Source organism: Pagrus major, chromosome 18 (genome assembly GCF_040436345.1).
Source record: "Pagrus major chromosome 18, Pma_NU_1.0".
Classification (NCBI taxonomy): Eukaryota; Metazoa; Chordata; class Actinopteri; order Spariformes; family Sparidae; genus Pagrus; species Pagrus major.
The window spans coordinates 17,053,000-17,080,869 of NC_133232.1; the positions used below are offsets into that span (position 1 = coordinate 17,053,000).

The window sequence follows — 27,870 nt, forward strand, 5'->3', positions numbered from 1 at the left end:
CTATATTATTTATAAACTACAAGTTCATCTGTTGGACTGTATTATACAATGAATATGATCAGTCTTGCTTGTTTTGCACCCCTCCGCGCAGACCTGGAGGAGCAGCTGGAGATCGAGGCCGCTCATCAGCAGGAAGCAGTTTCTTTCAGACAGGAAGAGGAGGCTCTGTTCCAACAGGAGACGGCCTCCTCCTTCAAGAGCAGCGAGGACTTTCCCTTTGAGCTGTCTGACTCCATGACCCTCCCCCCTCCTGAGTGGCCTGACAGCCCTCCAGAGGATAATGTCCCTCTGGCAGAGTGAGTAGATGGTGCACACACACAAGACACACATGTTAATCTCAGTCAGTGTCTGTTAACATTAAATAATGCTGATCTCTGTGTTGTTTAAACAATAAACAGTGATGCACTTCTTCATTATAGCTAACTAGAAAATAGTCACAATCCTTATATTTTCGGAGCACATCTCTCACATGCAGGAATGACCTCTGACCTTATTATTTTTATCTTGCAACACAATTGATGTAGAAGTTGAAGCTTCTACAAATTGCAGTGTTGTTCTTCAGGAAGTCTCTGTCTATCACTAAAATGTTGCATAAAAATTATGATTGTGATTTCTGAATATGGATTTTTTCTCAGCAAACAGTAAATACTATTTCCTTTAGTTTATGGAAGCTGCAAACAAGTATTTATTTATCTATTAAGATAAAAACTAAGCTTGATTAAAAATTAATCCCCAGGGTAAGTCATGATTCTGAGATAAAAAGTAAATAATGAGATTTTTAAAAAGTCACAATTTATTTCACAATTTTGACTTTTTAACTCTTAATTATGACTTTGTCTCATAATTTATTTATTTTTTAATCTCAGAAGTATGATTTACAATGGGGATAGAGGCTTTAACTGGCAGAAATGTGCCTCCATACATTTCATTGTTACTATGTGGTGGTTATTTCCTTTTATGTACTGTATTTCTTCAGGCGCACACGTCTCAAAGCTTACACTGGTGTAGTTCCACTAAATATCCACCCGAGGTCGCTGTTGTATTATTCTACACCTGTAGAACAAGGCAACTTTCCAGTTCACTTTTCTTTCTTTCTTTCTTTCTTTCTTTCTTTCTTTCTTTCTTTCTTTCTTTCTTGATACTGACCTAATGAGACCAAGTGAGGAATAAATATAGGAAATATGATGAGGGCCAGTTAATGAGGGAAATAAATGCAGCTGCTGAGAAGGGCTGCTTAAAGTAAAACCACAGTGAATAAATAATAGTTTCACCGGTGCTGTCAGGGAGCAGCTGTGACTCTGGAGATGCAGCTGTGATGACGATGCTGAGCTTTTGAAAATTAAACCAATCAGCTGGACGCGCGCGCGCTTCCGTCTGTCCACATAGCCCTCGTGAGCGCGCGGTGTCACCTGTCTCAGTCCAGCGTCCCGCTTCGTGTCGGAGCGTGGAGCCGGTACTTGGGTCCACACGGAGGAAACGCTCCCAGTTTAATTCTCACAGTGACGTTTGTGGACAGTTGTGTTGAAACGAGGTAAGAAAATATCTTCTTCCGTCGACGCTCAGGTGGCGGCTGCCTTTAACCTGTCGGGAACTTTCGATAACTTTTCTACACTTTTCTGACCTTTCTAACGGGTTTCTTTCCTACCTTGACGTTAGCTGACGTTTAAACAAGCTGGTTTCCCTCCTTGTGTACATCATGGAAACACAATATTCTATGTCGTCTTTAAAAGGTCAAACTATGCTTGACTTATGTCTATTTTGGGTGTGTGTGTCATCAGGCTTGGTGCTCTTTCACACAGGCTACGAGGAGGAATTAAGTGAGCCTCGGATGATTTTAATTAACATTAAGCTAACTTCACGTTAGCCAGCGATGCTGTTCTTCGTTTATTGTTTTTAAACTGTCAGTGAACATTGGACCACCTGTTAATGCTCATCGTCGCAAATGTATTTCATAATTTTCAAAACACACTCTTATAAGTTTGACGAAATTGTAGCCAAAGTCCTCACAAGTAGGCTACAGTTTTGGTTTTAAGAAGCAAGGTTTTATTTTGAAATGATGTGGCAGTGAAGTCGACGCCTGGCTGTACTGAAGGTGGGGATTTATTAGTGTTTGGCACATCTTCACTCATATACTGTATAATTCACCTGAACTGACCTGAAATATGATATTAACCTACCCCACACTTTTCTGGGGATCCTCTGCAGCTTCTTCAGAGACCTGCTATAAATATGTGTCTTTATTGTGCAGCTAAGTTGTGTTTGCTGCCTGCCAGACAGCCATACTGAAGCCAAGTGGTACCTTAGAATGGGCTATGAGCTCATCCTTAAAGTGGCAGTATGGACTGTGTGTCCTTCAGGCGCCGCCGTTTACCAGCAGGCCTACAAAAGAGCTGATATTATTGAGCATGTGATACTGTAGTTTATTTTGTCAAATGTTAGGCAGCTACGAGCAGTGTTGCCCATCTGTAGATATTATATGGTGGTCTACTGTAGATTTGCACTCATCTCAATCAGTTTTTGTGTTTTTCATGTGTGAGGAAAAACAACAAAAAACACTGTGTGAGGAGTTTGAAGTAACTGATTAACAAGACTGCCAGAATGGTGCATTCATGTGCAGTCATGTAGAATAAAAAAAAACGACACCCCCACTCAGACACCACCTTGTTTTACAGTTTTCTATACAAAAACATTGATAACCTGTGAGAAGAACTGGGAAATATTCTAAAATCTCCCACCAAAAGTGTAGAAATATCACAGCGGATGAAAAATAACAGTTGAGCAGTATACCGCAGATGCCCCTCAGTGAGTATTAGGTAATATTTTCCCCTTAAGCTTTCGTATTTGATACTTCGGTAAGTGTCCTTAACTTTGACTTGATGCCGTGACTCAAATCCATGGTGTGAAGTATGTTTGGCTGAGTGTAACGGTCCACTCTGTATCAGTGTCGGGTGCTATGATCTCATCCGTAATGTGAAGTTGCAGACATGGCGTCTGTGTCCTTCAGAAAGCCCCCCTTCCTCACTGCTGCAAACAGTTGTTCAGAAACTGTTGGCAGCGGTCTGGCTGTTAAGGTCATGTTGAGGTTCTCCGGCCGACTGGAAGTTCATCTGATGATTTTATTGATTTGGGAAAGAGGAACTGGATTAGCCGTAGCATACTGTGCTTCCGTTGGTTTGGAATTTTTCCGGCAATAAAAATAATGACCTCAGATTAGTGATGAGAAGGTTTAGTTATTATTGTGGGTTGAATATTATTTTCAAGTTTGAAAACCAGTCATGCTTTTTCTTAAAGACATTTTGCTTTACATGTTTGGCTCATCTAAGACCGAGTTAAAGAAGTGTTTTCCCTCTCAGTGCCTTTCTGTTTAGCTCTGACCGGCTGTCAACACAGTTATGTTAAACTGAACCCAGCTCAGCCTTTGGTCCTCAGGCAGACAGATAAACAGACAAATGAATGAAGAATGATACTCATCCATAATCCCTCCTACAGAGAATGATGCATTTTATGTCACCTCCTGGTATGAGCAGTTGATTTCACTACAGACTGCGGGTTGATCCAGCAGATACTTTTATATTCAAAAGCTTGATTAAATTCTGTGAAATATTCATATTGTCCCGGTCATACAGAGGACTTATGATAGCTTAGCAGGCTTATACCCACAATGCCATGCAGAGCTTGGCTGTGTGTGTGTGTGTGTGTGTGTGTGTGTGTGTGTGTGTGTGTGTGTGTGTGTGTGTGTGTGTGTGTGTTAAATGGGTTGGGTCACCAGCAGAGTATCTGCACCTGCCAGCTGATGTCCGAATTCCAAGACCAATATAGCTTTGCCCACTTAATGACACAAACACAAATACACATACAAATGCCCATGCACGTGTACTGTAGGCCCATAGACACATGCACACACAGACACACACACACACACACACATTATTTTTCACATAGTAGCATTTCAAACACATAGGAAAACGTACTGATCAACACTTTTAACATACAGGCTAATATCCACTCACACCTAATGCATTCTACGTGCTCTCTATACGATCGTGTAAGATCATTTAACCATTTGCAGAGGATGAAAACATATGATGTTCATGGATGAGCCTTAGTGGCAACACCAGTTTTGCTGTTTAAAATGATAAGGGTCACAGTGCCAATTAAAAAGAATAAACAAGTACAGTACACTGCTGCTGACATGTCTGAGAGCTGTAGGTTCACCACGTTGGTTTCTGTGTATGTTAGATATATCCATATTGACTTGTCACTCACAGGTGTGTTTGATGATCATTGCTGCATTACTTTCAGCTGTGACACTTCCAGTCATTTGGTATTGTGCACGCTGGCTCACTGTCATGACTTACATCGCTGGGACAGTTAAATGTTGTTAATGTTAGTAGTAACACCTGTGCTCTCTCTGCTGTGACGTCAAGATGTCTGCTTTAGAGCCTGACTGTATAGGTATAAGTCAAGAAGGTTTTAGCTTGAGTTTTTTTTTTGTCCTTTCTTGTGAGGATGTTTCAAAAATACTTACCTGGCAAAGACAAGTTTTCTGCTTCAATGTATTATTATGAAGTTAATGTTGTTTGCACAATGTAATTGATGTAGAATAAAGAAACCATCAAGCGTTTACATTGGTTCCCTTTAAACTTCCCTGTCACTATGCGATTTTCTCCGCAACCAGGCGTGTGGTCACCCGGGAAAAGGAGGTTAACTAGCAATCCATTAATATTAAAGACTAAATCAATAAATAATTGAACTAACTCAAACTTTGACCTCTGTTGTTGATATTTGCGGATTTGAGGAAAACGGTAATGATCCAGTTGTCTTTGCGACAGCAGGGCCAACAATAATACTTGGAAACGCTAGGGGGGAATATTTGTCAGACAAAACGAATAGCTTCCAAGAACAAATATCCAAACAGAACTATTCATTCTTGGAAGCTATTTGTTTTTTTTCTTTTGGGCTTATGATTTTCCTTTTTTGTACATTTTTTTGTTTGTTTGTTTTAGCTAAATGGGCTAATGGCCTTTGTTAGACTATGAACAAACGCAAACTGCAAAATCGCTGTTATTATGTCACAAAAAGCACATACTGACGGCAACAGGGTTTCCCATACATTCATTAGAAATCCTTTTTACCGTTTTTCACACCTCATTCTTAGGATTTAGGTTCACATCGGGTCAAAAATGTGACAGTCCATTAGTGTGTTTTAATCGAGATTGAAGATTAGAGTCTCTGACTCAAGGTCAGCTGATGCTGGCTGGCCAAAAACTGTCTTGTGCCCTCAGGAGACGAGGGGAAATACAGAAAAACAGTGAGCAAGTGTGTATAAATGAATGAGTGTGTGAGAGAGAGCGAAGATAGAGACTGCTATTGTCATTATGCTCCTGCATAGCCCAGACTACGTGGTAGTCATGGGAACAACATTCTTTCCTAGTAGAAAAGTAGAGGACCAGCCTGGCTCAGTATTACAGGAAGAAAACTACTGAGTGGGCTGAAATGGGAGCAGACCCTCTGATATCTGTTACTCTCATTAGACAGTCCCAGTAGTACGATGGCAGCCGCACTGGAACATAAATTCTGCTGTCATAGATACTTGATAATTTATCTCACCAGTTGACATATTGATGATGAAGGTAAAAATCTCAGCCATGATCGTACCTATAGGCTGGGTCACAAAATTGAGCACAACAATGTGTCTGTTTGCATGTTAGCTTGTGCAGCCTCTGTCCAATCTATTGAGCAGAAGTACGCCGTATGTTCTAGTTCTCCTCCATGCAAACACTCAACTTTTACCCAATTGGATGATTGTACGCCTATAATTAGGCACAACAACTGTGTGGTGCCTTTGGATCTTGGTATTATACCATGTTAGAGCGGACACCACTGCCTGGAGATGGGGAGATTATCACAAATAAAATCCCTTTAGCTTCAGATGGTTTTCATCATAACTATTTCTGTATATTATCCATCAGTTTCTCTGACTCTCTGCTTTCGGGTATATCCAAATCTTTGCTCACATGTCTGTTTTCATCTGTCAGTTTCCCAGAGCCGCAGCTGGCCAACCACTCCTCTAACGAACCCTTTGGCCGCAGCGAAGAGGAGAGTGTCCTGAGCTCAGAAGGACAAAGGTCACCAGAGATCACTGTCCTATCCTATACGCCCAGCCCTCCCCCTCCACCCTCACCGCCACCACCAACCGAAGTCAAGGATACAAACCAAACACCAAAGCTGTTCACCCCAAGCAAGCTCAGTTTCACTGTAAGAACAAAGTTTTGTGCTGCCTGAGAAACTTTTTTTACTTCTACAATGTGTGAGTTTACATGTCCGATTTTAAGGGTTAATTTGGGAGGCAAATTACAACACAGGCTTTAGAGAGAAAACACCAGCCGTAAGTAAATGCACTGTATGCAGCCATGGCTACAATGTAATGTGTCTATCTCCTTTATCCTCTCTTGTCTGTACTGAGGTGTTGAAGGGGTATAATCTTTAGAATATTTCAGCGTTTTTTTTTTTTGTTGTTGTTTTTTTACATTTTGAGCAGCAAGAAATACAGCAGATATTAATTGATCATCTTAACTCCACCTTGAATATTCTTTTGAATGTTTTTTCTTTATCAACACCCTATTTAAACAATCTATACTGCAAGATCTAAATTGCATGGCGCAAGTGCATTTGGGGAGTGTCCAACTCAATTTTGCTAGTTAAACGGCGCATAACCTAGGCGCAGAGTAAGGTGCAAATAGGTTGTGTTCTTGATTTATTGTACTTCTGGTGTGTTTGGGTGCAACATGAATTAAACTATCAGAGATTCATCTCCTATTACCTTTAAGGAGGGAAGGTCCTGGAGAGTTATCTTGCTCCTGTCAAGTTTATAACTACAGCTTTTAGTTTTGCTGCTTAAATTTGCCACAATATTTGCTTCAGTGGAATTACTGCACACATGGAAACATTTAAAATGACCAAATGCAGCCTCTCTAATCATTAAAACAGTGTTTGTGCATTTTGAACTTGCCTTTCTCAATAATGCGCCCTTTAAATAGCAGGAAAAATACTACACCATTGACTTTGGACCAGCTTTACGCTCGTCTATATGGACCAGCTTTGTCTATAGTGCATTTGCTTTCTGCTGTGTAAAGACAGCAATGCACCAACATTGACTTCACCTCATCTCAGCATCAACAAGCCTATAGGCGACCAGATGGCTGCAAGTACATTTGCTAATTAGACAACGTAGGTGCTGGGCATGAAAATGACAACTGTGTCAGTCAGAAACTTGAAATCACACCTGCTCTGTCTGCCACTTTGTGTCAGGCTTAAGACAGGGCCCATGGTATTTAAGAAACATGTTAGTTAGCTTTAACTGAGTGAATGGCAATGTGTAAGAGTTTCTCAGTTTCTTTTCTTTATTGCAGTCAGGAATGGTACAAATCCATCTGATTCACTTTTTGTAAATGTGTGTGTCAACTCTCTTCCAGTCCTCCCAGCCAGGAGGCAACAACATGAACCTGTCAGACCTGCCCACCTTCACTCCCAGCACCTTCCCTCCCAGTGCCTTTAACTATGAGCGACCGAGGCACTTTATTCAGTCACAGCCTTCCTTTCAGGCACCCAGTTATGAAAGTGTCCTGAGGGAGGCCCAGGAGAACCAAAATAACACCCAACAGAACCTCAACAGTCCCCAGAATAGTCAAAATGTTACAGAAATACAGAATCAAACTAAAAAGGTGTCCACACAAAGTCAGTCTTTTTCTCAAACTCAGTCAGTGTCCAAGTCCTTGTCCCAGACCCAGACCCAGTTTCAGTCACTAAGCCTCAGTCAGAACCAAGCCCAGTCTGTTGCTCAGACCCAGACCCAGACCCAGATCCAGACCCAGGCCAACGGCACGGGCAGGTCCTCTCCCTCCTCATCCAGTCTCAGCTCTCCTATTTCCACCCCGGCCTCCTCTGCTGCACCTCCTTTTTCCTCCACTGCCCCCTTACTCAGTCCCTCTGACTCCACCACCTCTCCCCCCTCCCCTTTCTCGCCATCCTCCGCCACTCTCCCCCACACCACCTCTCCCCCCTCCCCTTTCTCGCCACCCTCCGCCACTCTCCCCCACACCAACTCTCCCCCCTCCCCTTTATCCCCATCCTCCACCACTCTCCCCCACACCACCTCTCTCTCCTCCCCGTTCTCCCCATCCTCCGCCACTCTCCCCCACACCACCTCTCCCCCCTCCCCTTTCTCGCCATCCTCCTCCACTCTCCCCCGCACCACCATGCGTTCCACCATTACCCTCACCCCCAGTGTCCCCAGTGCCACTGGCCTCGGCAGCGCCACCCTGCCAGCAAACCAGGACACCATGTCAGCACCTGCTGCTTACCTCTGCTCCGTGCTGCCGTCTGCCTTCTCCCCTTTCTCCTCCTCCAAGTTGTCTCCCAACTCTAACCTGCCCCGCCCCTCCACCTCCCCCAGCCGTTCCCCACTCTCCCCCTCCAGCCCTCTCCTTCCCTTGAGGGCCTCCTCCTCTCCTTCCTCCCTGCCTCAGCAGCCTTTCCAAGTGTCCCCTTCCTTCCCTCACTCCCCTCTCTCTCCATCATCCTCCTCTCTCTCACAATCCAACACTCCTAACAGTCAGAACAGAGTACCGCCTGCTGTGGTCTCCCTGCCCGCCAGCTACAAGGGGACGCCAAACACGTGAGTCAAACTATACATCAATTTCCATCAATTTTCATCTGATTGAACAGATTTGTTTAAGTTTTAACAAGGAGAAAGTTTCCCAGAACAGAGAAGGCACCACTTCTTAACTGTTTACAATGATTTAAAAGATTAGGTATATGAATCTGTATTTGAGTGCAACTTTCTGCAGACTTCATACCACCTTGATGATTGAGTAGAACCTCCACAGATTGTTCACTACAACTACAATTAGTGTCCAGACTGTTTACCAATAAAAGTTAAAGTTATATAGAATTAAAAAATAATATTAACAAACCTGAAATTATAAAACCATGAAAGTGTTTTTGAGTAGTTATGCAAGTCTAGAGATTGTCCATAGTATTTTACATCAAATACATGGAGGGATCTCATTGCAGTCCCTGCTTTAAAAGTGTGTATAAGCATCTATTAGTAAAGATTTCCACACGTGTTTGTGCTTTCTTTGATAAATGAAACTCAACATATATTATTTATATTGGTCAAAGCTCTTTTTCACTTGGCTACTAAGGTGAAAAGTGTTGGATAATGGTTTGTTGTATGATTTAAATCGAGTCAGTTGTAGTTATCGAGCCCAAAATCACAATCACATTGCATTAATGGGCTTTAAAATCTGTTCAGTGAACGACACTTCAAAGCCTACATTCAGGTGCTTGTAGAAGAGAGAAAAAATGGAGAGGAGGGATCCTTCTCCCAGGATTGACAGACATGCAATGGATGCCATGTGTACAGAACGGACCAACAAAATCACTAGTATACAGATAACAATGACAAAAAATGATTAAAGTTCTCAATCCTCAGACCTACTCTTCTCTTCTTCATCTTTGCTGTCTTCTTGTGCTATTTAACTTATCTTATCGCTCTCTTTCTGTCACCCAGCCTTCCCAAGCCCATCCTGAAGAAGTCTGTAGCTCCTCGGCCTTCCTCCTCTCGCTCAACAGATGATGACATCCAGGGCTCTAAAGACGCCCTCATCCAGGACCTGGAAAAGAAGCTGCGCTCAAAGGACGCCAGGAGGAGAACCAGTCAGGTGTGTATATGTGTGTCTCTTTGTGTGTGTGTGCGTGCGTGTGTGTGTGTGTGTGTGTGTGTGTGTGTGTGTGTGTGTGTGTCTCTGTGTGTGTCCTGCAAACTGTGTTGGAAATGCAAGAATCCTTCATTTCATTCATCAACAGAGGAGAAAAAAACAAATCATCCCATCCACTAACACACTTACACATTCCAGCCCATTCACACTGACACAGTGTGTGCCTGTTTTAACCTAACAGAATAAATAATGCAAAAGTTTACCAAAACAGATCACAGCACACTTCCTATGTGTGTCTAAGAAATGACAGTTACCAGTATAAAGCTTCAATTTTGACAGAAACTGTCCTATGAGGAGCGTATGGCTCGTAGGCTGCTGGGTCCAGACAACGCCACCTACATGTTTGACCAAGACAATCTTTCAGACTCACAACTTGACCAGGTACGACGGCAAACTTTCCTTTAGTCAGTAGACATCAGAATAATTCCAAAAATCCTTCAGTAAGCGTGTTTCAGGTTGTACTGGTGTGTGTTGCTGTGCTGCATTTATGTTGGCTCTGGTCCACAAGCCATTAGCTTTCATTTTGCTATCAAGTAAAGACCACACGTTATTACAGTCATTTGGGTTTGAATGGCTGCACAGGGAGCCCGTTCCCCTCTCAGGGCCTCCTGATGGACTCCCGAGCCCAAAGTTGAAAAAGCCTGGCAGTATAATCAGCAGCCCCGATGAACTGTCATTTTCAACAGTTGCACTGTGTGTGTGTGTGTGTGTGTGTGTGTGTGTGTGTGTGTGTGTGTGTGTGTGTGTGTGTGTGTGTGTGTGTGTGTGTAGGATTGTTCTATCAAAAAGCCTCTGTCGCTCAAAGGGCTTTGCACCTTCTATTCTCTCTCTCTTTCACACATAGCACCAACACAACACACACATGTACACACACAGACACACATGTCCTCTGAAGCCAGCAAGGTTTGTCAGTGGCTATTTCAAGCCTGTTTTCTGAGAACGAGCCCCTTTCACTGGTGACAACAGGACCATTGTGTCAGAATACACACACACACACATCACATACACAGAGTTACCCTCCTGGCATATTATCAACCTGTTGGCGAGTACAGTAAGTTTTCAAAGTTGAAACCTGTCATTACTTCTGCTTACGTTGATCTGTTTTCTGTTCCAGCCAGAGTCACCAGAAGGAAGACACACAGGTGGACTGTGGTAAATGCAATCTATGTATCAATATTGCTCAGTTATTAACCCACGGTTCCAGTCAACATCAGAACCTCAAGATTCCCGTCCAGCATGGCAGTATTTACTGAAGCTATGCAGTTGTAAAACAAAATCAATCTTTTAAAAAAGGTGGATTACAAATGATTATGCTCATGTTCTTTTCAGTCATTTAAAATCTTAAAGTGCCCATAAAATGGCTTGTGTAGCGCTTGGGCAAAGTTACAAGTTAAATCTACTAAATGTCTCCAACTGTGTGTCAGGAGAGATGTTAAACTCTAGTAGCCATGCTGTCAGAGGACAGCAACTGAACAGGAATCAGTATTATTAGGGTTGCTTGTTTGTGTGCCGTCACTAGTGGAGTGTAAAATTCAGTCATTGAAAGTGAATAATGAATAAATGATCTCTGTCATTGTGTGTTCAGGGGGAGGCACCACTCAGGGACAGATGAGAGAGCAAATGAGGGCCCAGCTATCCAGGAGAAATGTTATGCTCCTCGCTTCCTGCAGATCCCTCCAGACCTCACTGTAGAGGAGGGACGCTTCTGTAGGATCGACTTCAAGGTGAACGACCAAATCACTCACACATTCATGCATGCACTAAATCCAAGGGATCATGTAACCATAGTGGTGTTTTAATGCAAGGCTAAATTGAGAGGGAATAAAATGTAGGGCTGCACCTAACGATTATTTTTTTATCGATTAATCTATTGATTATTTTTTTGATTAATCTAGCAATTATATTTTATTACTCGATTCATATAACAACAGATTTACCCAAAATAACATTTCAAAACTTGTCATTGTTATTTAGATATTTTATTCAATCATCTTCAATCATCAACAAATGAATATGACAAAGTTTGCACTGCAGGGCATTATTCCCCAACAAAATATAGCCCAGTCTTAACTGGTAATCTGTGTAATCCTAATTTATATTGCGTTTGGGTGAGGACAAAAAGTAAACGGGACTTTTTACACATTGCGGTGGCCATAAGCTGGCGATCAGCCGGGCATGTTATTTAGCATGGATAAATACTACAGAGGGAACACAACAGACATTTCTGTGTAGCATTAAGTTTCACTTTCACTTTGGTTCAATCTTGTCCCCCAGTTTAAAACACAGTAATGATCTGCCTCGTCCTGGTTGTTTACTGTTCTTTTTAACCCGTTGATGAGGACAAACAATCACTAGTCGGACCAGCATGGCAGTAGCAGAACAACATAGCAGCTTCGTCTTTCGGCAAACTAATCAGCGAGGGTCCCCAGCACATCACACGGACCATGGAGTGACACTCCTGCACCTAACAGTGCCGTCTTGCTACTGCTGCCATCTTGAGAAACCGTGCTGCACATTATGTAAATCGACGTATTTATGTAATCGAATACGTCGCTTACTTCGACACGTCGCACCAGCCCTAATAAAATTGCAACTTTTCTCCATCCAGGTCGGAGGCCTCCCTACACCAGACGTCTGCTGGTATCTGGACGGTAAAGCCATTCGTCCAGACGACTACCATAAGATGCTGGTGTGTGAAAAAGGGATGCACTCGTTCATCATAGAGATTGTCACAGTGCACCATGCCGGAGTGTATGAGTGTGTGGCCAGGAACCGAGCAGGAGAGAGCAGATTTAGCATGAAGCTCGATGTATTAGGTACAAAAGTCATTACATCCTGTTTTAGCCTGAAAATGCTGTTTTTCTAAGCAGAAGAGTGCAGCTCAATGATGATAGATGAGATAATAAGAGAGATTTGAATCTCATGTGCTGTGCAACGTCTTGTTCCTCTCTGCAGCCCAGGAGGTTCTGCGTCCTCCCACCTTCGTCCAGAAGATGTTGAACTCCAGAGCTCTAGAGGGCGACACTGTCAGGCTAGAGTGTAAAGTGGAAGCTTCTCCTCCTCCACAGCTCTTCTGGAAGAAAGATAAAGATATGCTGCGCATTGACCCACAAAGAATGAGGTGGGCAAACTACAGAACTTTACATTACACCCAGACTCTTCCTTAGCTCTCCAGTATTGCACATTAAACTCAACACATGATGCTGAAGATACACTCTTCGATAAACTAATCTATCAAGTATTTTACAAAGCACATTTTGTTTTCTACCTCAGTCCTGTTGTTGAGTCATATGCTGTACTGTACACGTTTACTTGAGAGAAGTATGACTCTGATACTTCCTTCAACAGGATCAAGGCAACTTCTTACAGTTTTATCGGTAGAAGACCCAACTAGCTTCAGCAATGGTTACCAAAGTGGGTGCCTTAAAGCACCTATAATCAATATTTTTTATTTCTATTAGATCAGATGACTACTTGTTCGTGAAAAAAGAAAAAAGTCAACTTTAGTCATGAGCCACATGGCCATTTCAGGTCATCTGGTTGGTTTTATAGACTGCTGCTTTACTGTTTGATTCAGTCTCACCACTAACATTGCCATCTTTTGTCAATTCTCTTGTTTGTTTTTTTCAGTTATGAAAGCGTCAGTATTTGACGAGTTGGGAGTGAGTCTCAACAATTAACTTTCTTACAGATTAGGCCTTTTAAAATTTGAATTGTGAGTGTTGTGTTCACAATTTGTTTCTGCTGCCCCCAAGCTGATAGGCAAAGTAATGTGCAGGCTGAGCTTTAATATTATTAAAACTTGTTTGAGAATCACAAAGTTGATTTCATCGTGTGGGTCAGATTTCTGATGGCAGATAACAGCTTTATATTTAATAGAAAACTGTACATGTACACAACTTCTCCTGCTTCTGATTCCTACTGGACAGTATGCACAATACAAAAATGGACTTGCATGAGAAAGTGTGTTTAATTTCTTCGTCTATGTGCACCACTATCTTTTTATTCAAATGTTATGTATTGACTCTTCAGCCTGCATCAAGATGATACAGTTGTGTTTACCCAGTGATGAACTAAACATGTGAATGTGTCTTTGTGTCTCCACAGTCTGTATCAGGACGGCTCAGGCCGACAGTGCTTGTTGATAGAGAGGGTGATGAAGTCTGATGCTGGTTGGTACACTCTCTCTGCCATCAATGAAGCTGGCATGTCCACATGTAACTCGAGGCTGGATGTAGGCAGTAAGTCCACTGTGTGTTCAGCTTTCTACGCAAATTTGCTTTAAAGGGCCCGTCTCCATTATCTGCTGTATGAGATAGGCCGGTAGTTACCATAGTAGCAAGGCTGTAAAATCAAACAGCAGATGGAGAATGATGTGCGCTCACCGCTACACTGAATCCAACTCTGCAGCCTGAAACGTCAAACAAATGCTGTGTCACGTGATCGAGCAGAAACTTGATGAACGTATGACAATACTGCATAATCAGCGAGTCACAGAGATAAGTATGGAGTCCATCCACTGATGAGGGAGGAACATACAACACACATATTAGGTTTCTGCTCGATCACATAACACGCCATCTGCTGTGTGGAGACAGAGAGCCGAGTGAGAGGACCAACAAAGGAAAGTACCTGAGCCTCTGTTCCACCTGAGCTGGACGGTATACCTTACTAAAGCTGAAAGTGAGTTTAGACCACCTTTTTCAAAACCTGAAAAGTCTTTCAGTTTTTGAATATCTTCACCCTGGAAGGAGTTTTGAAAAAGCTCAGTTTTCAGTGCTCAGAAATGGCAGTTTGTGTGTGTATGTACATGAGGACAGTGACTCACCCCAGAGGACATGTACATATCAGATGTCAAATGCATGAAAATATTTAGTTGATAGTTTTGTGAGTTTGAAAAAGAGCAGATGAAACATGGAGAGCCGTGGACTTATTGTCTGTTCCTTATCTGTCACTGAGCCTTGCTGTCCTGTTCTGTGCTATGACGTGCAGAGCAGAAGAGTTATTTTCAGACACCTGGCATGAAAGGAATGTTTAACTCGAGTCATCTACAGTAAAATCTGTTGCTGCTGCTGGTAACACCACTGCTGTCACTCGTATTATTAATATAAATAAAGAAGGCATCTGCTGGTAAAACAAGAGGCTGTTTCACTCTGTGGTGAGAGATTACTGAGCACCAACGGATATATAACATGTACAGTTTTATTTACATGTGATATGAGACCAGTAACCAGTTGTAAATGATTTTTGTGGTTTCCTTCAAAAAAGCTAGAAAATTTAAGACTAGCTTTGCAACTAAGGATTATTGTCATTATAGGTTAATCTGCAGATTACTTGTCCAATCAACAGTCCAAAAACCAAAGACTGTTCATTACTATTATAAATGACAAAGAAAATGAGCAAATCCTGGCATTTAAGAAGCTGGAACCAGCAAATGTTTGACATTTTTCCTTGAAAAATGACTGAAACAATCAATTGATTATCAAAATAGCTGGCGATCAGTTAATCGACTTATCGTTGCAGCTCCATTTAAGACGTTTTTAATCAGTTAAAAATGCAAAATAATAAAGAAAATAAAGTAATGGGCTACAACATTAAGCCTGGCTTTTGAATAGGATATTCTGGTATCAGACATCTAAATGTAAATTACCAAGTTTATTAAATGCCACATTTCTAAAATTAAAGGCAGGCAGGATCATACTGTGTTAAGATAATAATGTTGATAGTAATAACAGTTATAAGCCTTCTAATAAAACAGTTGCAGTCCAAATGAGGTTGAATACAAGCAAACTGATGTTTGTCAAACAACAAAACACACTTCATGTGTAACTGACCAGTTAAGGTGAATTGAACTCATCCCTCCCCTCTCTGTCTGCCCCTTGCAGCTCGCACAGCGGCACCCATGAAGACGGCGCCCCCTGGCTCCAAGACGCTGAAGCTGCTGTCGTCTCTGAGCCACGTGCCTTCTCTGACTGTGGAGAGCCCTGCTCAGCACACTGCCCCGCTGTATGAGAGTGAGGAGCTGTAGAGACACACTAAACCCAATCACTATCACACATCTCAAAAATGGACCGGAGCCTGTATTCACTGTCACGTCGAGGCAGATCTAGTGCTAATAATCAAGCTTTGGTTCAGAATACAGAGTAACAGCAGTGCAGCGGAGAGTACTGAGGCCGAGCCAGGTCAGGTTCATTAAGGAAGCTACTTTTGGGTTGTGATGTGGTATTGTAGAATTTTCTCATTTGGAAAAACTTTTAATTGTCTTGCTAAGATGTTCATCACTACCCTTCCTCCACTCATGACATGTTATGTGTTTTAAATACTTGGAGGAGCCTACAGCTCTAACCATAAGGAGAGTAATCTTTCCTATTCGAGTGCCTTCTGAGGTCAAATAATCTCACCTTATGTTGTTTCACCTGCTGCTGTTTGTCACCACTGTGCCTTTCCTTTGTCTGTCTGTACAGCTCATGTTTGATACATGTCTGTGAGCCTCTCTCCGTCTGTCTCTTCATCCTCCTGTCTGCTCTGCACCCAGCAACATGGTGTGTAGGTCATGGATGTATTAATAGACCTGGACACAGTGTGGCAGAGTCAGCCCTGCTGCCAGTTTTATCTCAGTGGCCAACCTCAGTGCTGTGGTCCAGAAACCATTCTCCCATACTAATGATGAGATTTAATTTATAACTACTTGTATTGAACTCTCTTAACTACACTACCAACATCTATCACTGCACTTTAATCCTGACAACTGTCTGCCTGTCACTTTCTGTCTCCTCCAGCTTGTAGCTGAATCAGGGTGGTTTAGTGCCTGAGCCTCTGGATTTAAATGTGTTCTCTGAGTCACAGCTGCTGTTGCTTCTGATAATGTGTGTCTGTAAAGTTAGATAAACTGGAAAAGAAAGTCAGAGTTTTAACTAACCCTCTCACCTCTTGTTTAAAGATACCACCATTGGTTACTGCTCAGATTCTCTGCTGTCATATAAATTCTGCCTGATTTGTGTTTTTAAAGATGTCTAATATACAGTGTATGTGAATGAAGCTATTTATTTGAACTGAAGTTATTAGTTTCAGTGTTGGGACTTGCCCCCCCTCTGCAACCAGAGGTGTATACTGTGAGTTGGACAGATAGCACAGGCTGCCATCCTGATACCCAGCTGATCTGAACCTGATCTGCTCTCAACACTTACACCTGTTTACATTTCATCACATCTGCAGTGCAGATAAGACGTTTTACACTTTCTTCTCCATCTTTAAGTCTGTATGTTCAGTCAGAAAACAGGTATCAGTGTGTCGGCCTCTGCCGAGATTTGCCAAACTCTTCATTTCTGACCAGAGCCTCAACATATGCTGTATCACAAAGAGGCTTGATTTGTCTGCTTACCTTGGAACTGCTTGTTACTGCCAGACATAAACTAACTTCACAAATACCTGGTATTTTTGGCTGGATCTGCATGCAAACTGAATATCTGGTATTTAACCCTGTGTGGCCGTAGCTCAGTCAGCCCAAAAAGTCAATGAAAGCTGATTTCCTGGTTCAAATGCATTTAAAGGACGTATAAACTGAGAACTGATGGTTCTAGATGTTGTACTACAGTTTATTACAGCATGATGTTTGGATCAAACAGGGTTAAACATTGGATTTGCTTGAAGCACCAGAGTAGTGTTGGTAAGTTAGGGCCTTTCTGTTGGGATTTGAAACTGCAGGTATTAGTGTGTATTCTCCTCAAGTACTGTTTGTTGTGTAAGAACTTCTACATATCACTGGATGAATGAGAAATAAAGTTAAGGTGACCTTGACTTTGTCTCCTGGTGTGTGTAAATATATTTAAACAGTTGGCAGTGTGGTCATTAAGGCTCCAGACCTGCTCAGCAAGCAGCCTCCATTCTGAACAAAACCACTCATTTCCAAAATAACTCAGTATTATTGCCATCATGCTTCCCTCTGGTGGTGGTGCTCAGACCTGGCTGATGAAACTACTTTCATACTACACGCACACAAGTGATTCAATTGGTTCTTTTTATTAAAAACAAAAGTAGACAACGATATCAAAAATCACATAAAACCTGTTTCTGAATAAAAGAGGACTGGAGGTGACAGATGGTAGAATGAATCTCTACTGTGGCTTCAGAGTCCCATATCCACTGATAAACATCTGTAATGAGCTTTTACAGTGAAGGACCAGCACTCTGACATCTGATTACTGACACTGCTTTTCCATTAAATTAGATCTGGTTCTTGAAACGGTTTCTTTATTTGTGGAAAGGCCCTCTATTGCCCTCTTTCCACCAATATCGAATGGCCGTGCACCTAATTTTGAATCGTTCAGAGCATTTCGACCAAAAATAAATTGGTTTGGAACCTGAAGAGTTGGTTAGCAGCACAAAACAAAAACCAAAGATGTGAATTGCAAACTGAGGTGGGCATATTGTGCGTTGATGACACATCCTGGACTAAAATAACTAAAAATGGTGGAAATGCAGCCCGCATAGATAGCACCAAGGTTCCATGAAGCTTGAACGAAACCGATTCAGGAACCACCGCCAATTTAGTGGAAAAATACCTTGCGTCAACTACCAACCTCGTCACCACCACAGTCCTCTACATTATGATCACACTCACAGTCGATACATTTATACGTGTATGTACAATAAAGAGCAGATGAAAAGAGGGGAAAGGACGGGAGGAGAACTCCTGTTTGTATCAGCCTCGTTTACAGATGTTCACTGTATAGAAATCCAAAATATGTCAAGTTCAATTGAAAGTTGATGTGAAGGTGCCTTTTCAGAGCTGTAAGGCACATGAATAATGCTAAGATTAAGAAAACCAAACCACTAACTAGAAAATAAGCAGAGTGTTGAACTAAAATGATGTGTACCTTTGAGATGTATGTTGGTTTAGGCGTGTTTTAAAACATCTGGCTCATGTGTGACTAATGGATCCAGGCAGGCACTTGAACAGCTTCTCACATACGCACGTGTCTTAGATAAAATAAATCAACAACACCTCACGCCTTCTCCATGACACCTGCTGGGAACTGGGTTTTTTTTTTCATTGAGTAACGTGTCACATATGTTACTGCTCTTAAATCTCATGGGTTGACAGAATGTACATTTGTGCTGCTCAAAATTCTTCGTGATCCTTCATTTTCGGATGAAAACATCGCCTAGGCTGCATCCTAAATCCAGACAAACATGGAACTCACAGGTTAAATTCAGCTGATTATAATACTTGGCAAATTGGTTGCCGATGACACTTTCCTCTTTAAAAAAATCACGTATATTTCATTACTAAGATGACATGAATAAGGTAACAAGTGGAAAAACAATGTAACAAAAAAAATGCTATTATCAAAATCTAGATATTCAACTGCTCATGTGTACATACAGAATAGTTTGTTTTGACACTACTTGTAATTTCAAAACAAGAAGGAACAACACAGCTGGAGGTGGCGTGCACGTGAATCTGGTGCCAACGTCACGTCAGCTCTGATGACTTGTGTTGATGGAGCAACAGTGGTGTCAGTGTGAAGGACGGCTGATTGAGGACTTTTAAAAACAGAAACCACAGACTTTTCAGTCCTTCCAGAAGTTTCTGTTAAATCTGTGAACACGTGAAGTTCGGAGACTGAAGCCGATGCAAACAGGACGCTCCACTCCTCATTTCATGGGTCAAATTTCTACATCACTCTCTTTGTCGTTGTCGTGGTCGCCATCGTAGAACTCGTTAGCCGCCTCCGGCCTGAGGAAGTGACATCATTGACAGACAGTTAGCTACAGGAACACCTCACACGTTTGTTGTCTTAAGTCCTGTCTGGTATCAAAGTGCACTGACCTGGTGTAGTTCTCCTCGCCCCCCCTCTCGTCTGGGTCGGGCTCGTCGTTGCGTTCGTAGCTCAGCATGTCGGAGGGAACGTCGTGGATCTGGACGCTGGGCGCGTGGTTCAACATCTTCAAGTTCTCAAAGACCGTCTGACGGATCTGCTCCAGGTACTACAACAACATGGACACAGTTACAAAAGACTGCACAGTGGATTCATGGGATTTATTATCTTGATATTTTTTAAATAAACTTGTTTAAAAAAAAACCAACTTGTTTAACTGTTCTGTATTTATTTTGTTTGGCCTGTCCTACCAGTCAGCATCACGTGTCATACATGAATTGATTCAAGAGCCTGAAGTTTCATTGAAAGACTTTTGGGGTTTATTTTTTACTGTGAATTCAGACAGAACCTCAGGAAATTTTGTTTTTATAACATGAACTTGGTTGTTTTAGACATCCATATGAATTACTGTCTACATCTGACCTTTACGAGGTACAGCCATTTATTATAATATTAATCTCAATGTCAAAAAGGTTTAATCCTATATTTCATTTACTGACTGTGTAGATCTGACCAATATAGGTTATTAAATCATAACAGACGGCACTGAAGCAAAGGTGACTTGATAAACGCATATGGATAGAATTAGTGGTTCTAAAGTTATTAAATATTTTAGAAACAATAGTTATTTTTTAGCTACCAGTGGCTGTCTACGTCTTTGAGGGTTCAAGAACTTCGACTATAAGTCCTGTAGACACTCTATGGTATTATAACACTGTCACTATTCAGTGTGGGACGGTGTTTCACCTGTCTGGAGTTCTGGTTTTCTATCCTGGTGCTGACGTCAGGATGCAGCGTGAAGTCTGGAGCAAAGTACTCAAAATACTCTGCAGGTAAGACAGAAGGAGGGAGAATCCAGAGAGGTTAAAGAAGGGAGGGATATAGTGTGTCTGTTGTAACTGTTTGTGAGAAATGATTTACAAAAAAATTGAAAGTGTAAAATCACTGCTCCTCCAACAGATGGTGCTGAAGATTGAAAATGATCTACTCGTTTACAGCATCGTCTCAGACCCACAGAAACGGAACAGGACTCTGATGCTGGAGCAAGTCTGGGCAGCAAGAAACCCTTAGTAAAAGACACAGAGGTGCATTACACAGTACAATGAGCACTCCAACTCACCGCTATACGGCAGCTCATCACTGATGGATTCGTCCAATAACAGAGACGTCTCAAAGGTCCTACAGCACAACAAAGCAGCCGTTAGTGGAAACACCAAAGCTCACACAATGACTCAGAACATGGAACCTCCATCAACTCTTGACCATTAACTCCATGTTGTGTGTACTAAAGCTGACCTCTGTGTGTGTGTGTGTGTGTGTGTGTGTGTGTGTGTGTGTGTGTGTGTGTGTGTGTGTGTGTGTGCGTGTGTGTGTGTGTGTGTGCGCGTGCGCGTGCGTGTGTGACTTACCAGCAGCGAGCCACGTTCCTCACTGTGTATCCTCCTCCTCCAAGGACCAACAGAGGGATCTTAAAACTCTTGACAAACTCCACACACTCACTGGAAGACATAAAAATGCCACCATCATCATCATCATCATCATCATCATCATCATCAGCAGCAGCAGCAGCAGCAGCAGCAGCATCATATATTGTTAAACGTGCCCTCTATTATCAGGTATTTAACATGTTGGCACCATGCCAATTCCAGCTTGCAACTAATGATTATTTTCATTTTCTGTTCATCTGCTGATCAGTTTCATGATACTTAATCGCTTCTTTTGTCCAAAACCCAAAGACAGCAAATGTTTCATAGTTTTGCTTGTAAAATGACTGAAAAGACTAAACGATTATCAAAACAGTTGCCGATTAATTTTCTTTTGAATTACTTATCGTTTGACTAATTATTGCTGCTCTAGCCGATAAAATGGGCGCGTGTGTGTGTCAAAATGAGTCATTACTTGTTTGTTTTTACAGCGTTTACAAAGACAACACATAACAGAAGAATGGCTGTTAATCAGAGAGAGAAAAACAATGAAATAATGCCTGTAACATGAAGCCAGTTAGTGAGTAATCAGCTATCTTTGGGCTTCACCATCATCACCAAGAAGGAGCACTTTTAACTGGGGTGGATTGCCATGGTAACCTATGCTGTGTGGCTAACCTGCTCCGGAGCAGATTGACTTTTAAACCTGCCAACAGCTAATCCACTAACCAGTGACATCACTGAACAACTGAGTCATTACTCCTACAGGACCCCCACATGGACAAAAGAGTTAATAATGATACATTTTTGATGATCGTTTTTCTGTTCCAGACCTCCCATGGTCCAACGGAGGGAGAATTAACGACACTAAATACATCCTGACGAATAAAGCTACATTTTAATTCTACAGTTTCTTTCCCGACAGCATCAACGCTTTACTTTACTCTTATAATCCATCTCTGCATGAGGAAACTCTGTGATAATAATAATTGGAAATAACAAGTGTAGTTCTGTCGTCTTTTATTAGAAAAATAATCCACACACTGTTAATTAGCTCTGCATCAGACAGTCTCCTCTTCTGTGCAACTGACATTAATCTGCCTTTTTTATGTAGGTTTATCTTCATCAGACAAATTAACAATTAATTAAGCATCTTTAACATTAACTTACTCGTAGCTGGACTGAATGACCCGCAGCTAATGGAACCACTTGATAACAATCTTCGTGACGGGGGTGTGAATCTTTGAAAATCTCACAATTTCATTCCGATTCTTGAGTAAAAGAAGCGGGGCACTATTTCCAGTCTCTTGCTCGACAATGTAACAGAAGTCAGTCTCACCCGTGTCCTCGTATGCTGAGGTTGAAGCAGCCCAGTCGGTCACAGCCCAGAGAATCTGCTCCACACTGGAAGCAGAACAACACACACACTCACAATGTGTCAACAATCATCATACGAGTACATGCAGCCTGATAATCTGATAATGGGACAAGTTTACTTTATCTGACACTGAAACAGATGCATCACACACACAGACTGGCTCTGAGGTTAAGAGTTAATCAAACAGATGAGTTCTGCATTAGAAGTTCAGAATCAGTCACTGACCTGTAGAACGATGCAGGTCGGCTGGTAGAAATCCACCACCTGTTTAATAACCGGCTGGAACAGCTGCCTGTAGCCTGAAACACACACAAACACACAGATGGCAGCATGTGAATCTCCACAGCCTCTGACACAGTCAACACAACAGTAATAATACAGCTCTATGTGTTACTCTGTACATTTAAATAATGAACTTTGCAGGAGGTGAACTCACTCTGGTCATCAATGCCGTCTCTCAGAGGGACATTGAGGCAGTAGTACCGACCGCTCTCTGCTCCGACTTCATACATGTCACCTGCAGCAAACACACACTGTAAATACTCGCCTATAGACAACACAATCGTAACGTACTGTACACACACAGATTAGGCAGTTGCCTTTGCAGCAGTTTAAAAGTGTTCTTAAAGCAGCTCGTACCTGTTCCTGGGAAAAAGTAGTTCCCGTATTTGTGGAAGGACACGGTCATGACGCGGTCAGTCAGGTAAAAGGCTTCCTGTACGCCGTCACCGTGGTGAATGTCTATGTCGATGTAGAGAACCCTAGGGTGGTATCTGTAACACACACACATACACACACAGTTGTAAAGAGAGTAACAGATGCAGTAAACGCTTGATGACGGTTATTCAGATGAGTGTCTTACTTGAGCAGCTCCAGTATACTGATGACGATGTCGTTGACGTAACAAAACCCGGACGCCTGCAAACACAGAAAACTCATTTTAGGCTTTTAACCAGTCACAAGTAAGTTGAATGTGATTAGCAGAGAGGACTGACACCAGTAAACAGGACTCTGTTCTGACCTCAAACTTCTTGGCATGATGCAAACCTCCGGCCCAGTTGATGGCAATGTCACAGATCTGGAAAACAACATAGAATCACCATAAGGCTGATCGCGTACATCAATGAAACAAACAGGCGCAAAGTTTTTTACACAAATAAAGAAATATCTTCATGAATAACATTTGCCGAATCAAAAAGTAAGTCCAAATAGTTAAGCATTTGTTTTATTTCATAAAGCGTTTCCCAAAGTTTATAAAGTTTCTCTAAACTCCACAACTCATAAAATTAATCATTTTTTAAGGGAGTCTGGAGACTTTCTCCACAGCTATCAAAGAAGCATCCTGTATTGGTTACTGTTTACTGTATTTGTAAAATTTGACATGTTCATTGTCAATAAAATGTTGTCGCCTTTCATAAATGTTGTGTAAATGGTGAAATCAGTTTAAACAGTGTGTTCAAACAGCTGGTAAACATTGTGAGGTGAGACACTCTTCAGACAGGGAAGGAGACAGGCTGGTACAGTGATGCCGCGACAAACTGACAGTTTGCACAACTAAAGAAACAATGTAATGTATTGCATGCAATGCTGAATTTATATGAATGATGAATAATTGTTTCTCTTCACTCAGCAACTCTTAAAATCACATGATTTGTAAGGGAGTCCGGGGATATTGTGGTTACTAGTTCAATGCTTAGTTGAAACATACAGTGTGTTCACAAATATCTGCTGCCAGCATTGGCAGGTTAAGAGAGCCCAAACATGTAGTTTGCATTACAGTGAACACTACGTGTATATCAGTGTGTAATCCATTCTGCCTGTTGTTGTGGCCTCTTCTTGTTGCCGTTTTGCATGGGACGTCAGTTGTGTAGGTGGTCCTTCAATGTGGCCAAGGACACATGTGTAAACACTCTGATAACAGAATGTGATCACATGTGGCCCAGACCACGTCTGAATGTGGTCTGGGTCAAATGCATCCTCAATGCGTTTTATTGGCATTCACACCTGTACTTAAGCGGTCCGCTTGTGATCGGACCACTCAGGATGCATGTTGTTACAAAATGTGAACAGCCTCCACGACTCTGTGGTCCTGAGCAGCCGACAAGTAGAGCTGCAGCTGCATACTGCTGCTGTTTCAGTTTAACAAAGAAGTGTCAACACTGAGGGTGGGATGTCCGGTGATCTAAGTATCATCTGCTAAACACATGTTCATCTTTAATCAGCAGCTGCTTAGCAAAAACCTCAGAGCAGGACAGGAAGTTTACATGGCTGCTACTGAAAGAATAAATCAGTGGCTATGATGCTTGTGACAGGGCAGCTACCTAGAAGACAAAGGCCACTGATTTTCACTGTGGCGAAACTGACTTCATTTAGGTTGGTTAGTGTATGTTTGTATAAATTGTGTGTGTGTGTGTGTTACCTTGTGGTTGAGCTGTGTGGCTCCCTGTAAAGAGGCTCCTGTGTATCTCGAGCAAAACTCAAACAGACCAGGAAACACAGGACTGAAAGAAAATAATATCCAAATAATATGGACCATGAAACCACAAGGGCATTGTATGCTATGACTGTGCAGTACATGTCATGAATACGAAAAGGTGCAATATGTAAGAACTGGCTATCTGTCAAAATCAAACTCCAAACAAATCATGTGCAGCCTATAACCCGAGTAACAACTACCTGCTGCTAACTGTAGCTGCCGTTAGCTAGTGTGCTCATTTAACCATGCAGCTAACTCAGTGTTGCATGAGTTGACGCTGTCTGGGCTGGATGCTTGGAGCACCGGGGGATTTTTGGTGTTGTTTACGCTCAGATTACCACCTCTTCAGGTACAACTTGGCTAGGGGCTAGCTGGTAAGCATGCTAAATTTTGTAGATGAATATTTGAATATTTTAAACTTAAATTCTTACATAATGCGCCTTTAACAAATGTAGCCATAATTCATTTCTAAAACAATCCACTTTTATAAAAAACAATAATAATACTCACCAGTCGTCTCCGACATTGAACGTGTTGAGGCTCTTTGTGAAGCCCTGCATGTTATTGGGGCTGACCTTCTGCAGGAAGTCAATGTAGTCTTCAGAGTGGAACCGACACATGTCGTGCTGCGATGCTTTGTATGGTTTGAACACCTAATCAGTAAAAAGAATAATTTAATAAAGTACAGTACATTATGAAATGTTACATTAGTTTATTTTAAATCAAAAGAGTGAGCAAATGTTATTCCAGAGAGAAAAGAGTATTTCTGCATGAGCAGGGTGTGAATCTGTCAAACCATCTCTGTATACTGCTCACCATCATTTTCTTGTAGAGTCCATAGTGCAGCACCAGACTGTGAGTCAGAGACAAACGGTGAGGCTTCATGGGGTGGCCAGCACCTGGAGGACACACACACTTCAGAATTTACAAATCATAATACAGATATTTCACTGAGGCATTCATAGACTTCCTTAAGAACCACTATTGAAAACAAATCTTCAGAGTTACATAGCAGCAGACTAATAAGTGATAAATAAAGCTGTATATCACGACTGTCAAATCAAATCAAATCTGATTACAAAACACTGAAATGCACTTGATATCTACAGCAGGATAGTGTTTATTGATATTGTGCAGTTCTTCTTTAAAACGTGCATTTTTACCAGCCACTTAACAGATTACTATTGATTTTTGGCTGGTGAGTGCAGCCACCTGCATGTTTAACCAGCAGCTGGCTGGTGGATGGTGCTGACTTTCAGCCCTGTGTGTGTGTGTGTGTGTGTGTGTGTGTGTGTGTGTGTGTGTGTGTGTGTGTGTGTACATGTTGTTTCAATACTTTAAATGATCTTTAGTTCTGATGTTTTTAATATTTATGTTTAGTTAGCATTTCAGTTCCAAAGCAGGTATCGTCGCTGTTACAGTGGGTGGTTTTACAGTCAGAAAATTACAAATTGTGCGAAAATATTTCACTTCCACTGTCTAAATACGAAGATCCTTACAGTAAACCAATCTGCAATTACTACAAAGGGATTACTAACTGTATGAACCATCTGCACATCATAAATGTAAAAAGCAGGCAGATAGCGAGCACAGAGGGATATATGGGACAGTTTTAATACATACGGATAGCTGATAAAATACCGTTAGCTAGCTAAACATGCTAGATACTCTGTGATTTGCACCACCAGTAGCGATAAAAATTAAATTGTTTTATGGTAAAAACCAGCACAGCAGATCTCCAAATGGACTTAGGAAATGCGAAATGCAAAACATTAAATGTAAGAATAAAACACACCCCTGAAGTTATTAGCATAAAGCTAGCTTACGTTAGCACCGCTTCCCTTTGTAGGCCGGTTCACTACGATAACCAAACTCACCGTAATGAAAGTTGCCCACGTCCGGGTCATAAAAATAAGATGTTCTGTTGGTCATGCTGAACGAATTATATTCCGACTTTTCCCGTAAAACTATGAATGTTCCCGCGGCGATATAATCCACATTTTTCTATCAATTAGCAGTTAGCCGCCATGGTAAACACCGACTCGAGACGTCATCAGACAGGGACGGTAGTAACGGAGAGGGGAGGGGGAGAAAAGGAAGCGGCCCGAAAAAATAAAAGCCTTTTGTCGATCTAATTAAACGTCTTTTCCTTTTCTGAACTCATCAAAATAAAACATAAACTGTAATAAATGAGACGACTGTCGTTTTTATTGTCATTTATTATGTTATTTGAATTTATCTAAGACAAGGACGGTTAGTCTGTAGTAAAATACCCCTGACAAATTGACTAATCAACATTAATCTGGAGTTTAGTGCAAAACAAATAAAAATGATTTATTGCACGACAGACAATTTATGTGCCCCTTTAATCCTCCTATAAAATGCTCCAAGAATAACAGGTCATGAAACGGTCCCATTTTAATAAGCCCATTGATGAATCAGGAAGAGGTTTGGCTATTTCTGTAGGCTATAATTATTTAGCTATAATAATTATTGTTAATACCTGTCACCGAATCAGGTTCAGACTTATCCAGACCGGATAAGTCTGAACCTGAAAAAAAAAAGAAAAAGAAAATTCATGGAAAACAGCTGAGGATGAATTGAGGGGTGTCACAGCCTGAGGAAAGAAGCTGAAATAGTTGGGGTCAACCGTTGTGGGTTTGAATGACAGTGTCACGATTATGATTGTATTATTTATTTAAACTGGCAAATAGACAACTTTTTTGCTTTAGATTAACGTAAATAGGCCTACTGGCTGCACAGTGTAATGACTGTAAAAATAATTACACTAGCCACGTAAAGATTGGTTCCCTATAAACCTCGCTTTCACTATGATATTTGGTTTGCCACTGGGCTTGACTTTTCCCAGAAAAATAAAGGTTGAATTACGACACAAAGAAAGCACAGTGGCCACTTTGCATCCAAAACA

At 41.6% G+C, this 27,870-nt stretch overlaps 2 protein-coding genes across 3 annotated transcripts in view; one reads left to right on the forward strand and one right to left on the reverse strand.

Annotated features, from left to right (window-relative positions):
- Positions 1 to 17,579, forward strand: part of myot (myotilin) — a 29,304-nt gene extending 11,725 nt beyond the window's left edge. The window contains exons 8-18 of one of the 2 annotated variants that reach the window (XM_073487007.1): positions 92 to 296; positions 6,039 to 6,258; positions 7,476 to 8,677; positions 9,575 to 9,725; positions 10,062 to 10,163; positions 10,897 to 10,934; positions 11,368 to 11,506; positions 12,391 to 12,598; positions 12,738 to 12,903; positions 13,890 to 14,023; positions 15,668 to 17,579. In XM_073487007.1, the coding sequence (XP_073343108.1) occupies positions 92 to 296; positions 6,039 to 6,258; positions 7,476 to 8,677; positions 9,575 to 9,725; positions 10,062 to 10,163; positions 10,897 to 10,934; positions 11,368 to 11,506; positions 12,391 to 12,598; positions 12,738 to 12,903; positions 13,890 to 14,023; positions 15,668 to 15,810 (2,708 nt within the window). In that variant the 3' untranslated portion in view covers positions 15,811 to 17,579. The remainder of the gene's footprint in view (positions 1 to 91; positions 297 to 6,038; positions 6,259 to 7,475; positions 8,678 to 9,574; positions 9,726 to 10,061; positions 10,164 to 10,896; positions 10,935 to 11,367; positions 11,507 to 12,390; positions 12,599 to 12,737; positions 12,904 to 13,889; positions 14,024 to 15,667) is intronic. The other variant, XM_073487008.1, reaches the window with a different exon arrangement.
- Positions 17,580 to 17,785: 206 nt separating this feature from the next.
- Positions 17,786 to 27,012, reverse strand: hdac3 (histone deacetylase 3). The gene is made up of 15 exons (XM_073487476.1): positions 26,819 to 27,012; positions 25,758 to 25,840; positions 25,452 to 25,594; positions 24,885 to 24,966; positions 23,487 to 23,543; positions 23,328 to 23,383; positions 23,105 to 23,238; positions 22,902 to 22,982; positions 22,691 to 22,764; positions 22,427 to 22,491; positions 21,073 to 21,162; positions 20,784 to 20,842; positions 20,411 to 20,490; positions 19,615 to 19,772; positions 17,786 to 19,521 (listed from the first exon to the last, which is right to left on the reverse strand). Exons 1-15 carry the CDS (start codon positions 26,871 to 26,873, stop codon positions 19,452 to 19,454), a joined length of 1,287 nt encoding a protein of 428 aa, XP_073343577.1. The 5' UTR covers positions 26,874 to 27,012; the 3' UTR covers positions 17,786 to 19,451.
- Positions 27,013 to 27,870: the final 858 nt, after the last annotated feature.